We start from the raw sequence: 13,665 nt of genomic DNA on the forward strand, positions 1-13,665 counted from the left end.
TCACTTCCTATGCTGGCCTTTAAACCAGCCATCTTGTCTTTACACTGGCAGTTCAACTGTGGACTCCAATCTGTAAAGATCTGTTGTTGTTTCAAACCATTTTGCAGCCAGGACATAATATACGGGTGGCTGCCCCAAACCTTCATGATGTCTCAGTGTGATACTTGTGACAATTTTTAACATTTTACTACAGAACTGAGGAAAACATAACCAGCCTCCAAATTTTAGACGGGCTCATTTGTTTGAATGCATTGTTTGACATTTTCTATTACACTGGAACCCATCAGGGTTACTTCCTGCCTTGTGCCCAATGCTACCCGGACCACCTCTGGCTCACCACATTCTTGAAGTGGACTGAAGTGTGTTTGAGAATGTTATATATTTCAGGTCTGCCATGAAATTAAGCAAACCAGTAATAAAGACAATTCTACTGTGAAAATGATTATGTGTTTTTACACGTCTGGCCTTCCACCCCGGGAGCATTCTTGGAAATTGTCTTCTGGGAGGACTGTCAGTACATTACGTATGGCTTTTAAATAAAAAACGTAGGCTCAAAATATTCCAGACAGGCCTTGTAAAATGTTGCATATTTGTCAATGTGTATAACACAGCAGATCTGCTGGTCACCCGCTGCGTGGCACTATATATCTGTATATCACTCCGTGTAGCCCTTATCGGCACTTTCGTTTATAGCTACTCTACTTCTTTCCCATTTACAGCAGCACAACTGCTCTGTAAGCCACCATCAGCTGCATCACAGAAATAAAGATGACCTGTCAATGGTGAAAGGTTACAAAGATGAAGAGATCATCAAAGTCAACAAGCAGTCAATCACGCTAACACACTAAGGACGCTATTTCAGTGGCTGTAGTCGAAAAATTCACACAGAGGCAGCCTCTTACACACACTCCTGCTGTAAAGGAAAAGGAAATGAGCATCTGCCATGAGCAAGAGGTGCAGTTAACCTTCAAGCTGTTGTTCAATGCAAAGAAGCAAAATGTGGCTAATGAAATCTGAAAAATACTATGAAAATGAGAAAACTCAAATTTAAAACCCCTTAGTAAATGAGGCATATCAAGCTAACAATGCTGCAGTGGCTGTGTCCCACTGCGAGGGACCACTCAGTCCATGAAGCTTCACAAATCTATCAGATGCTTTGTTAAGGGTGGCCTCAGCCGGGATGCCAGCAGGATGGAAGGACTTGGGGAGAGAGCATCTTTAAGGCACTACCTCCCCTGGAACACTAGAGGGCAGCCTTCCTGGGTGGCTGTGACACCACGGATTCCCGCAGGGCATGCTGGGAGCTGGAGTTCAGTGCAGCCCTGTTGGGCTCCGTGGGGGCCGCCTGGGGGAGCTGCAGAGGCCTACAGTGGACTTTTCAAGCACACCTGGGAGTGATTCCAGGTAATTCTGATGAGGCACTCCCAGGACCTGAATAAAAGGAGCTACCTCACTCCATTCGAGGAGCCAGAGTTGGGAGGAAGGAGGACGAAGTTTGCTGGGAGAGGAGTGGAGGCAGCTAAGAAAGAGAGAAGGAGGAAGAAAAAGAGAGAAGGGACTGAGCATTGTGTCCTTAGACTTTTGTACTGTGATCTGTAGTGGGGAGCAAAGAAAAGGCGCTGCCCCACTTAAATAAAAACGTATGTGCTGGACAACAGTTGTGTTCGGACTGTCTGGGTTGGGTAGGATGGCTGGGATGCCCCCTGGTGGCCTACAGCCTGTAAATTTTTCATTCTTTACACATGCCAAGATGAATATTCAGCAAGCAGAAAAAAAAATTCCAATGGTTGCTACAAATTGAGAAGCTGAAGCTAAGATATAAATGAAAATCATTCTGTGATATCCTCATTTCTTACTTATCCTAATGTTCAATTCTACACTAGCAGTAGCAGAACGCAAAGTAGGGTTTCATTTATCACAATGACAATGAACCCTCTCCTATTCCCCGCGGCGACTTCAAATTCCCTTCTTGCCCTACGAGTGAACAACAGCATTACTGGTTGCAGGGAGACTTCCACCAAGGCACCGTTAGAGCATTTCCAAAAAAAACTGCAAGTATCTCCAGCACGAAGTAAAACTGAGCAAAGGACTAAAGACTGGCTGAAAAGAGAAAAGGTGGAAATGAGTCAACAAAAGCAAAGAGTTCAAATGAACGGCAAACCGCCTAATACTTGATAGGAGCAAGCAGAACTAGCAGGGAACTGGTGCTAATAAGAATCTTGTAAAAATCCTTTCCCAGTTTGACATTTACTTTGGCACATGTACTTAAATCCTTCTCTAAACTGAGCAGATAACACAAGGCTGTTGATAAGACAGATATTTCTTAATCGCCTGATACATCTGCTCAACTTAGCAGCCGAAGTGGCAAATGCCAAATGCACATATAATTACTGATAACATTTATCTATGAACAAAACACTACTCTGTGACACAAATGTACATAATATTACTCATTCAGTACAAAGAAATGCCATTGTGTAAATGAGATGATGTGAGTGAGGTTTCTGCATCCATTTTGTAAAAATAAGGGACCTGAAGGAGCTAAAAAACATTTTTAGCAAAATCAAATTAGAAAACACAGATGGGTCAACTCCCCTACAATTAAAAATAAAAAAATGACTCGACATTGCGTGTTACTTCTGTACTTCCTCCCCAGAGTTCTTTAGCATTGTAAAAAACGGTTCCTTTAACTCTTAGCCAATAACATACATCACAAGCAGGACTAGAAAGGAGGAGTCACTCAAGCAGTGAGCATTATTAGTCAGCACAATCAGATTGTAGCATCGCCAGTCACGACACCGGAGCTCACATGTAAATATGGTCTTATCAGCGGCATTGCAAAAAGGGCAGCTGTCAAAGAAAAGGCTTGTTCTTCATTAGCAGTAAACCTGAAAAGAAGGATTATTATTTCTTACACTATGGGGCTTCACTTGACAACCCCTCGGCCTTCGCGTCTCTGCTGCCTGCATATGTGGATTTCACTTTCACCAAACAACAAATCTTTTAATTCTCACTGATAGGCCTCTTCAGTGGGAAGAAACACTACTTTTCCCTGATGGCAACACAAATTAGACGATCTACAAGTCTCTTTAACTTAAAGTTTAAATCCGAACAATATATTCAATCTCTTTGCGCTGTTCTGTTATTTCACCGAGTAATAATTTCCGTTTGTTTGCGCTAATGCAATCTTTACTATCATTTTTTGAGACTTTCGAATTTTAGTACTTTCATTAACTCTAACCTGCTCTGCATGTGTATCGTGCCAATGTTTGTGAATTCTTTACAACGTTCTACTTTGTCATCTACTCTTTGTGTTTTATTTCCGTCCCTGGACGTGGTTAAATCTCTTGGCATAAAGTCTCGCAGGACGAGAAAGTATCTCTCTGAAAAAATGATGTCTCGTCCAAGGCTAAAAAGTCTTGTCCCAGGATTTTTTTTATATAATAGAGAGATGTCACTGTATTGAAACAACAGCCAAATTCTTTCCAATATGGACATTTTTAGGATGTTTCCAAGTAACTGATGATGTTAACAGAGTGTGCCATAGTGTTGCATGATGAATACAACACATAACAAGAAATTTCACTGTACTTTCTACACGGTAGTAACAACATTATAAGTGTAACACATGATATTCTTTTGTTATATGACAGCAATACAATGCTGCTTAATTGGTGATCAGTTCATCATTTAATCAAATCAATGGTATAGCGGAATTGGTTCAGCAATGGGTAAATGTTGTAAGACGTATATATTAAACAAAGGTAAAGCCATCTTAGAACAGTGAGCACAGCTTTCCATGAAAACAACTGCTCAGTGGTTACATCTGAGATTAGAAAACTCTGATTTAATCATGATGAAATAAGCAGGATCCATCGATTGGGTGAACTTTTGCAAAAGGGCAATCCAGAAGGCTTAGTCAGTAAATTCTTAAAAACATTTCAGAAACCATTTCAGAAATATTTAAATACAAATGGGATAACCGAATAAAAAGATATGGGGACACAGGAATTTAAAATTTCTTCTAAAGAGAAAAAAAGATGTGAAGATAAAGAATGAAGAAACAAACATACAGTAGGTCAGTGAGAACACATTAAGTGCACTTGACCAAAATGGTAAAGCTGGCTACTGCCCTCGAGTAAAGGGCCTTGAAACAGAATCTGTAAGTCAAGCCTTATGAGATGGTGTGGAGGTTCACGAAATGCAGAACAAAGTGAAGGAAAGATGAGAAAGAATTTTTAAAGCCCACACTGAAACACAAGAAAATGTCCTTTCAGGCATAGAAAGAGAAAAGGCATAATGAAAAATATGACACGTGGCAAAATATAAGATATGGTGTGCAAAAAAACTCACCAAATGTACCTGCCAGTGGAGTCTTACAAAGAGCAGAAGGAGCCGTCAGAGACTGAGCAATGAATGAAGAGAGTGGGGAGCGGCTAAAAGTGGCAATGCACGCTGACAGAATACAGTTCTTCATGTGTACTCTGCTAAACACGAGACTAAGTGGACTAGAGCTGGAAGCAACTGAACATACCAAAGGATGAGAAAATGAAGAGACCACCTGAACAGTATCTGACCTAAGAAGTGGGTTTTAGACAAGGAAAAAAATACCAGTGCCTCGTTTCTGGATTCTTTTTGTTGACAGTTTTCCATCTAAGTACAGAAAGCCTTTACTGCGCTCCTTCAGTTTTGCACATTATCACTCGATGAATTCAAAGTAACACTTCACAGAAGGGCAAAGAACCAAGTGCGATGCTGGATGAAGAATAACTGTACAACACCAAGGCAAAGACGGCAAATATTTTTTTAAGGAAATACAAAGTGGAGGTCACAAAAATAAAATGACCCCATAACAGATCCAGGCATCTTTTAGTCTAACCATGCTGTTCACATTCCCAACATGGCTTATGTGTGACATGCGGGAGTGGTTGATTCTCTTCTTCCCCAGCAAATTGGCGTTTCTTAAGGTAATCAATCTAACACAATGGACAGGATGAACTGCACCCCAATGACAGACAAGTTAGCTTCTCATAATCCCAACTTGGTGGCTGAATATTTGGGAGAACTCACTACGGCATTTCTCTGTCTTCATCATTTCAGGAAAGCCATGCAAAGGTCCACACACTGCAAGTCAGTCCCAGGACTGCAGTTTTCTTTCCACAGTTTGAATTTTTTGAAAGATTAAAATAAAATTAGCAGACCCGAGAATGCTGAGATAGTACCAAGAAAGGAAGAGACATTGACCATGAGAATAATGAAGACCACATTAATCTTACAGAATGGAAAACAAATAGGAACTTGGGCATGCTATTAAAGTCTGACACAGTAACGGGTTAGTCTCTATTTTCTACTGTAAAGCTGTTCTCCCCACGAGTACATGCCACATCATTCCTTATCTAATAAGCATACATCATTGAAACATGTCATCCTGCCTAAACTTTCAGTTTTATAAATGTGGCCGACTAAAAGGGACAAAAGTCAAAACTTCATGATTACAAAGTAATAAAACATCAACTTACACTACTTAATCCAGTCCACAGTCACTACAGGAGGAGCCTACGCCAACATCATCAGATGAAAACGAATAAATGAGGCCTGCAAGAGGACTTGATCTGTAACAGGACCTCCACTGATGTCAGAAACCGTACATTATTTGGTGTCAAGTTCTGTTTGCCTGAGTGACTAACTCAAGATTGTATTTAAGCAACCCATTGCTTTATGGGTGTTCCTCATTTATTAGTCCAGTCCTTGAGAACATCCTTACAATGCAGCCTTCAAAACATTTGCTTTACCCAAATTACAAAACAATGCCACTGCACAAATGCTGTAAAGAGGCAAAGCAAACTGATCTATGCAGTTGGAGGAAGAAAATCATTTAGAAAATCAGCCATGGCCTGGGCTCCTGTGACAATGAAGGCCTCTCTGTTGATTACTGGCAAATGCAACAGCAATCTCAAAGAGCCATCTCTTCAATTGCAGAGGATTTCCATGTCCACTATTTTTTTTTAATAATAAGCAATACCATAAGTTAAAAATACACCTGAATGTTTTATAATGTGCAATCTTCTGAGGGGCTCCCTCATAATGTATTTCTGAAAAAATGTAAATTTGTGATGCAACTCAGAGGGTTAAATGGTAGCTGGTAAGATTCGCATCAAGGATGTCCATCAGAACTGACATTTTTTTTTTTGTTCTTTATTTTGCCTTACAATTTCTTGCATTAGGAATTTGTTAGTTTTGACATACCCCTTGGGGTCAGAGTGCAGGGTCAGCTATTGTACAGCTCCCCTGGAGCAATTGAATATTAAGGGCCCAGCAGACTGGGATCTCTTTTGTCAGTGACGGGGATTCGAACCAGCAACCTTCTGGATACCAGCGCAGATCCTTAGCCTCAGAGCCACCACTCCACCCTAACGTTGTCCTTGTCCATCAGACCGACGATTCATGTAAAAACGGCAACTCAGTGAAATGTTTTTTTTTTTTAACACATGTAGATGAATCTACATTTGATCCCCATTTGAACACTATCTTTAAATAAAAGTATTATAGTATAACAAATATTATGCCAAATAATTTAAACAAACTTAAAAGCGAGTTTCATAAGTGGAAAAATAAGATCCCCCCTACATTTATCACTAGCTCGAATCAGAATGTGGTCCAAAGAATTAGCTCGTCATCAGAAAGCTTCTCGTCTGGAGCGGCCCTCTCGTTTAAACCTCAGACATCTAGTTAGGTTTGCTCTTCATTGGTGAAGTGTGTGTTATCACCATGTCAAGACTTAAAGAGCTCTCTGAGGCCTTCACAAGGGTGGTTATAGTCTGGGAAAGAATTTAGTGAGATCTCCAAGCAACTGGAAATCAGAAGATCGTCTACAAGTGGAGAAGATTTCAAATAACTGCCAACTTGTCTGGCGCAGGTGGCCCCAGCAAGTTCAGCCCGAGTACAGAATTCAAGAAGCTAAAAAAGTCAATAAGAAGCCTAGAATTTCATCACGAGAACAAAGATGATGTCCAAGTGTACGAGTCAGCCATTAGAAAGAGGCTGCACAAATTAAAACTCTGTGCTTGGAGAAAACCTTTACTACACAGGGAGAACATCAGGATGAGACAACCTAGGCAAAGACTAAGACTTCTGGAACAACGTCCACTGGGCAATCAAGGCAAAAAAAAAACAAAAAACAAAAACAAAGACAGCATTTGACCACAAGAACTTGATGCCAACTGTAAAGCATGCTTGGAGAAAAATTATGAGGGGTTGCTTTGCTGGATGAGGGCCTGAGCAGCTCACACACCAAGGACAATGTTTCAGAAGACAGATGCACAACTGAGAGTGGACCTGACATCTCAGGTTTCATATAAAAAATCATCTTCTGTTTATGTTCTCACTCATTCTGTGGTCACAATGGAAAAGTCTGACATTACCAAAATGCAGCAATTGAATTTATTTACAGTAACATGATGCCACCCAATTACAACGACGATGCAGTACTTCACTCACATAAAACTATGTTAACAAGGCACCATGCAGTCACACAAATAATGTATTGGGGGTCAGTTCATAAAAGTTAATTGTACATATTATCTGTTATTTTCAGCAGGGAATGACTTCTGTTATTTTATTTTCAGTTTGCAGACACATGCTGGTGCGGCTGCCATTTGAGAATACACCCTTAATGTGCACATCTGCTTGAACAAGTAAATAGTAATCAGCTTTTTATGTCTCGAAATGGCACAGAGAAGAGCAGCAAATATTCTGATACCACAAGTTCTTATTTTCTTTTGAAAAAAACATTGCATCACTAAGAATATATTTCAGATTGAGCAACAGGAAACAGATCATCAAAGCTCACTACCTTCCTGTTTAGACAAACATATTTAAATTATCTTATGTTTACATTTATATATATATCACTTAGGGGTGTACTCACTTTGTTGCCAGCGGTTTAGACATTAATGGCTGTGTGTTCAGTTATTTTGAGGGGACAGCAAATTTACACTGTTAAACAAGCTATACACGGACTAATTTACATTGTGTCAAAGTGTCATATTTTCAGTGTTATCCCATGAAAAGATATCATAAAATATTTACAAAAATGTGAGGGGTGTACTCACTTTTGTGAGATACTGTACATATACATATATATATATTCACACATACATACATATACATAGATATATATATATATATATATACACACACACACACACACACACACATATACATATTATATATAAATAAAACACACTTAAACACAGAGTTTGAAATAATCAGTACTTTTAAATGCATACCTGAAGGGTAAAACTCATGACAGTTACATTGATGTTCAGAAAACTAAAGGAAAAAGCAGGCAGTTTTCAACTTACAGTGGAGATAGTCAGCCAGGTCACCGCCATTGCAATACTGGAAAACAAGCAAATGAAAAGAACTCATTTTACAAAACAGAAGAAATGTTACATTTATTTCAGACTTTGCAAAGACAATATCACTGATTCTTGAACAAACAAACTAGACAATTCTCTCTCTATCTGCACCCAGTGGGCAATTAATTTCAGTCCAACTACTCACTAACCTCCTCTAAAATGCCAGTCACGTGGCTAAAATTTGAGATATGTAACTTGTAGATGGGGTCAAGAAGTTACTGTTGAACCAAACATTTGAATAGGCAATCTACAAGGCATGACTGCTGCTGCCAGAAGTGGTGATTTCATACAATGGTGGGATAAACAAAACTCATCCTGCAAGTAGCAGACTGAAAATAAATGATCAAGGTCACCAGATAGAAGAGAATGGCCAGACTTGACAAGCAACAGAGATGTGCAGAAGGCCATCTCAGAAAATGAGCTGTTATCAGACCATGAAACAAAGGAGCCACATCAGCAAGAGACCAAACCAGGGAATGGGGCAGTCAGTCAAGAACCAGAAGTCCATCACCGTAAGCATGTGACTTACAAAAGTGCACGAGTGAAGAGTGGAAAAATGCTGCCTGGTCTGATAAATCTCCAAACTTTCAATGAACGACAGGCATACACAGATCCCTCCTGCATAGTGTCCACAGTAACATCTTCTTACTTTGAGTGGCACAGCATACCTGGGTATTTCTGTTGACCATGCGTATTCCATCATGACCACAGTGTGCCCTTTTTTCAAGTGGATAATTTTATGTCACAAGCTACAGATTATCTCAAGCTGGTTCCACAAATGTGGCAGCAACTTCAGTTTACTCCAGAAGCCCCCACGGTCGCCTGAGCTCAATGCAAACAGAGCCTCTTTGGAACAGAGGTAGGTAGTAATGAGTTACATTTACTCCGTTACATTTACTTGAGTAACTTTAAAAAAAAAAAAATTGTACTTCTAAGAGTAGCTTTACTGCACCATACTTTTTACTTGAGTACATTTATGAAGAAACGTTACTACATTGGGCAACACTCGACTCGTTACTTTTTCCATTTATACATTACACTATATTTTTGCCAGAGAGAAGTCGCCAGTGGATCTACTGCATGACTGTTTTACCAATCAGATGTAGCCATGCAGTCACATGACCACACACAAACTTCCTGCGTCTGCAGCCTGCAAGAGACTTTTTAGTCATGCGGGGCTCCTGTTCACTGCTAAACGGTCACAGCTTCACTACAAGAACCTTGAGAAGCTTAACCATCTTCACTGAGTGAAGAACAAGCACATTTTAACCAAAACATGCACAGGCAGTCATGGTAAAGTGAGACTTCTTGTACGTGTACAAGCTGCCTTGTTCTAATGTTATTTTCTATCAGCTGTACTATTTGGAGGGAAGGTGTGTGACAATGCTGGTCCCCTACAGACTCTCTCTTCCCACATGAGAGTCTACTGAACCCACACCGTCAATAGTTATGACCGAGATGAGCTGACATATGAGGATAATTTACTGATGAGGCCAGAGGATGGTGGAAAAAGTGCTCAAGTGCTTCTATTAAAAAAACAGTCAAAACAAAAGTAAAATCAACAAAAGTTTGAATGGAGCAGTGTTCTAAAAAACAGTATATAAATCGATAAAAATCATTGTGAAAAGTAAGGATAAAAAAAATCAATAAATAAATCTGAGGTTAAAATGCAGACTAACTCCTCCTGATCTCAGCCCACCTCCTTCTCAGTCTCATTCTTCTGGCTCACCCATTGCTCGTGTAGCCGGCGGCGACCCTGCAGCCATGAGCCCCTTTCGGCCGACCTCCGTCTTGGCTCTTTTCTTTTCTCCTTTTCTTTGATTTCCCCTTCTTTTTTTGTGCTGACCTGTACATATACAAACCCGTCTCCGTGGGCCTTAATCACACGCCGCAGGAAGCCAATGAAGCAATTGAGAACAATCGCACCTGCACATGTGATCGTTTTCAACTACCGCTCCAACTACCTCATTATCTCCCCGTGGTCGTGCAATTGCGCCCACGGAGAGTGACACAGCTTTATGGATTTTTTTTTTTTTGAAGCCACAGACCCGCTATACCACAAAGTGAATATGCAATATTATACTGTCAGTGTACAGTATATCATGTCACTGTAAGTAGTTTGCACTGTTCAAACATACATGTTACCTACTGTAGGTATTGGCTTCAAAAGCTTTGTTGTGAAAAACTGAGATTTGGAACTTTGTGTTATTTGTGCCTGTGGTGGGCTGGTGCCATGCCTGGGGGTTGTTTCCTGCCTTGCGCTCTGTGTTGGCTGGGATTGGCTCCAGCAGACCCCCGTGACTCTGTAGTTAGGATATAGCGAAGCTGCCAAGTCAGCATGGACCAAAATCCAAAAAGAATGTTTGTAGCAACATTGACACCAGGCTTCAAGAATTCAGGCTGTTCTGTGGCAAAAAGGGGGTCCTTAACTTAATGGAAGTGTCCATTCAGGGTATGTAAGTGGCATAGCTAGTACATTGGGGGCCTGTGGGGAAAAATATTGAAGGGATGTCCTATTAGTCAGTCAGTCAGTCATTTTCCAACCCACTATATCCTAACACAGGGACATGGGGGTCTGCTGGAGTCAATCCCAGCCAGCACAGGGCGCCAGGCAGGGACAAATCCCCGGGCAGGGCGCCAGCCACCGCAACACCCTATTATAATATTAAAAAAAAAAAAAAAAAAAGATTATAAAGACTTCAAGAAAAAAGTTTAATAAAATGTAGGTATATTTAACTGAATATAGAGTTTCAGATATTTAGTTTTTGATTTAGAGGACGGCACGGTAAATACATTAATACAAAAACATGCACAGGCCACGGAAAAAAATAATGAGGAAAATTTTTGTAGGCTAGTTATTTAATTGCAAGAACATTTAATGCAAAATGAATTTAACTACCACTGCATGGATTTTTTAACTGAGTGGACACTTTATTGATTTATATGCTAAGTTTGTGAATGTATTTGGTGATATCGGTGACAGAGACCACAAAATGAACTGTAGAATATCACGTCAGCGACTTCACGACTTTGATCGTGTCTCAGCGGGCTTTGCCTGCTTTGTATTATGAACTCTATGTATATACACTGTGTGTAGGTTATGTAATCACAAAATCAGAAAATAATTTGCTTCAATTAAAACAAAACATACTTCATACTTAATACCAGTGTTGAGGAACGCTAAAGTATGGAATATCGTCACCTATTCTAAAACGGAACACGTTACAAACAGTGCATTATTACTTTTGTGCTACTTTTTCTCCTGTTGTATGACAAACTGCTCATTTTACGAGACAGCATTAGTTATTAAATCCTAAGTCCAGAGCTGGCTTGTGTCAAGATTTGTCAAATGTCAAAATTTACACTTTCATATGCTGAAAGAAGGAAAAACAGTTTTGTTTTTTAACCTTGTCAAGGGATCACCCATAGTATGTGTTGGCAAATAAACCGCGTCAGTGCCAGCTATAGAGGAGCTGAAACAAACGGCACGCCTGTCAAAACAACTTCAAAATTCCAACTAGTGTAGCAATGGCGAGGGACCTGAAATAACGGTGTAAATGAGCAATAAGCCATCTACACTTGGGCTCGACGAGCACTGTGGCGGCCTGGCACCACAACATGAAATAAGCCAATCGTAGTAACTGTCACGATCCTTTGTGATGACGCTTTGAAGCAGCACATGGATTTTGGAACAATTTAACATACAGGGGAGTTGCATATATTTTTAAATGGCAATATTAAGAATATAATTTAATGGTAGATTCAACCATATATTGGGGTCCTGTAGGTGTCGAACTCCAGGCCTTCTCATTTCTCAGGTCACCAAAACTTTTTGACGATGTTCTTAGTAAAAAATAGAAAATTAACAGTTTTGGAAATGTCTGGTGTGGCAGAATGAGAGCAGCAACAAGCCATGGAATTAAATAACGGGTTTAATTAACAGCAAGAATCACCTTCTCATTAAGAGATTAGTTGGGAGTGAAATTAGTTGGAGTTTAAATCCCAATTCAGCTGGTCAACTGTTGGCTCATTTCACATCTCATTTCTGTTTGGCTGTCATTTAATAAAAAAAGAATAAATTCAGAGGATAGAATCCTTGAAAACAGGGCTATTAAAATGAAGGGAAAAGGAGTTAATTATCAGCTAAAACTGGTCACTGATTACGAGAAGGGTTAGAATGAAAACCTGCAGCCACTGCGGCCCTCTACGACCAGAGTTCTACACTCCTGCTTTAAAGAGTGGAGTCCAGAAACCCCTGACCAGCACATCATTATTATTACACTTTATTCAATTGTAGCCATTGCCAACTGTTGGTCCAGCAAGGTTTGAAGACAGGGCAAGTTCCTTTCATCGTTTAAAAAAAAAGTATTTTTACTCCAGTAAAATAAGTATTAATTACCTAATTCACTGCTTTTAAAAGGAATCTGACTACCTAACATACATTACTTTCTACCCAACACTGCCTAGCACAGAGCTTGTGTGCGCAAACACCCTGCATATCGAGTTTCAGTCACTAGAAGCACAAACCAAACTAGCTGCCCAATCACTAACGCTGCTACCCAGCATCCCCCTGTCTTACACCGTATGATCAGTGTGGTGGACAGCTGGGACCCATGCCCAGCTGGGACACCCCTTTGACACTAGACGGGGGAGCAGTCATGGGATCTGTGGCAGCACCCCTGGACTGAATCGGGGCCACATGCATGGGACTTTAGAGCTCATCCCTGTTGGGTTCCGTGGCCACTGCCAGGGGGAGCTGCAAGGCTTCCTGAGCCCGTGTGGGCGATAATGCAGCCACACCCAGAAATGCAGCCTAATTTAGGTTAATTGCCACCTGAAGCACTTCCAGGTGGGCTAAAAAAGTTTGCCTGCGGCCACTACTTAGGGCGGCAGAGTCGGGAGGAGGAGGACGAAGCTGCCTGCAAGGAATGGAGGAAGAATTTTAGTATTGGTGTTTTGATTTTGGGTATGTGTGCTTTTTAGGACTGTGGTGTGCCTGTAAGACACGGGGAAGACGTGCCCCACAGATGAAGAAAAAAAAAAAAATTGTCTTTTGTTTTACATGTGCCTCTATTATAATTCTGTGTTGCGTTGGGCACCTATACAGCGCCTTTCACATAAGTAAGAGCTGCTGTTTGAACTTGTAACAGGAGCAGTCAATGGGGGAATAGTTTGTAGTTATACGTTTTCAAATCGCCGGTCATAATTCTGAACACACACGTATGACGAACGTGAAATGAGGAGA

At 40.5% G+C, this 13,665-nt stretch overlaps 1 protein-coding gene across 1 annotated transcript in view; it reads right to left on the reverse strand.

Annotated features, from left to right (window-relative positions):
• The window catches only part of LOC120540891 (serine/threonine-protein kinase ULK1-like), a 99,374-nt gene that overhangs the window by 61,828 nt on the left and 23,881 nt on the right, over positions 1-13,665 (reverse strand). Inside the window, exon 5 of the mRNA XM_039772041.1 lies at positions 8,364-8,400. Coding sequence (XP_039627975.1) covers positions 8,364-8,400 — 37 coding nt within the window. The remainder of the gene's footprint in view (positions 1-8,363; positions 8,401-13,665) is intronic.

Source organism: Polypterus senegalus, chromosome 12 (genome assembly GCF_016835505.1).
Source record: "Polypterus senegalus isolate Bchr_013 chromosome 12, ASM1683550v1, whole genome shotgun sequence".
NCBI classification, from domain to species: domain Eukaryota; kingdom Metazoa; phylum Chordata; class Cladistia; order Polypteriformes; family Polypteridae; genus Polypterus; species Polypterus senegalus.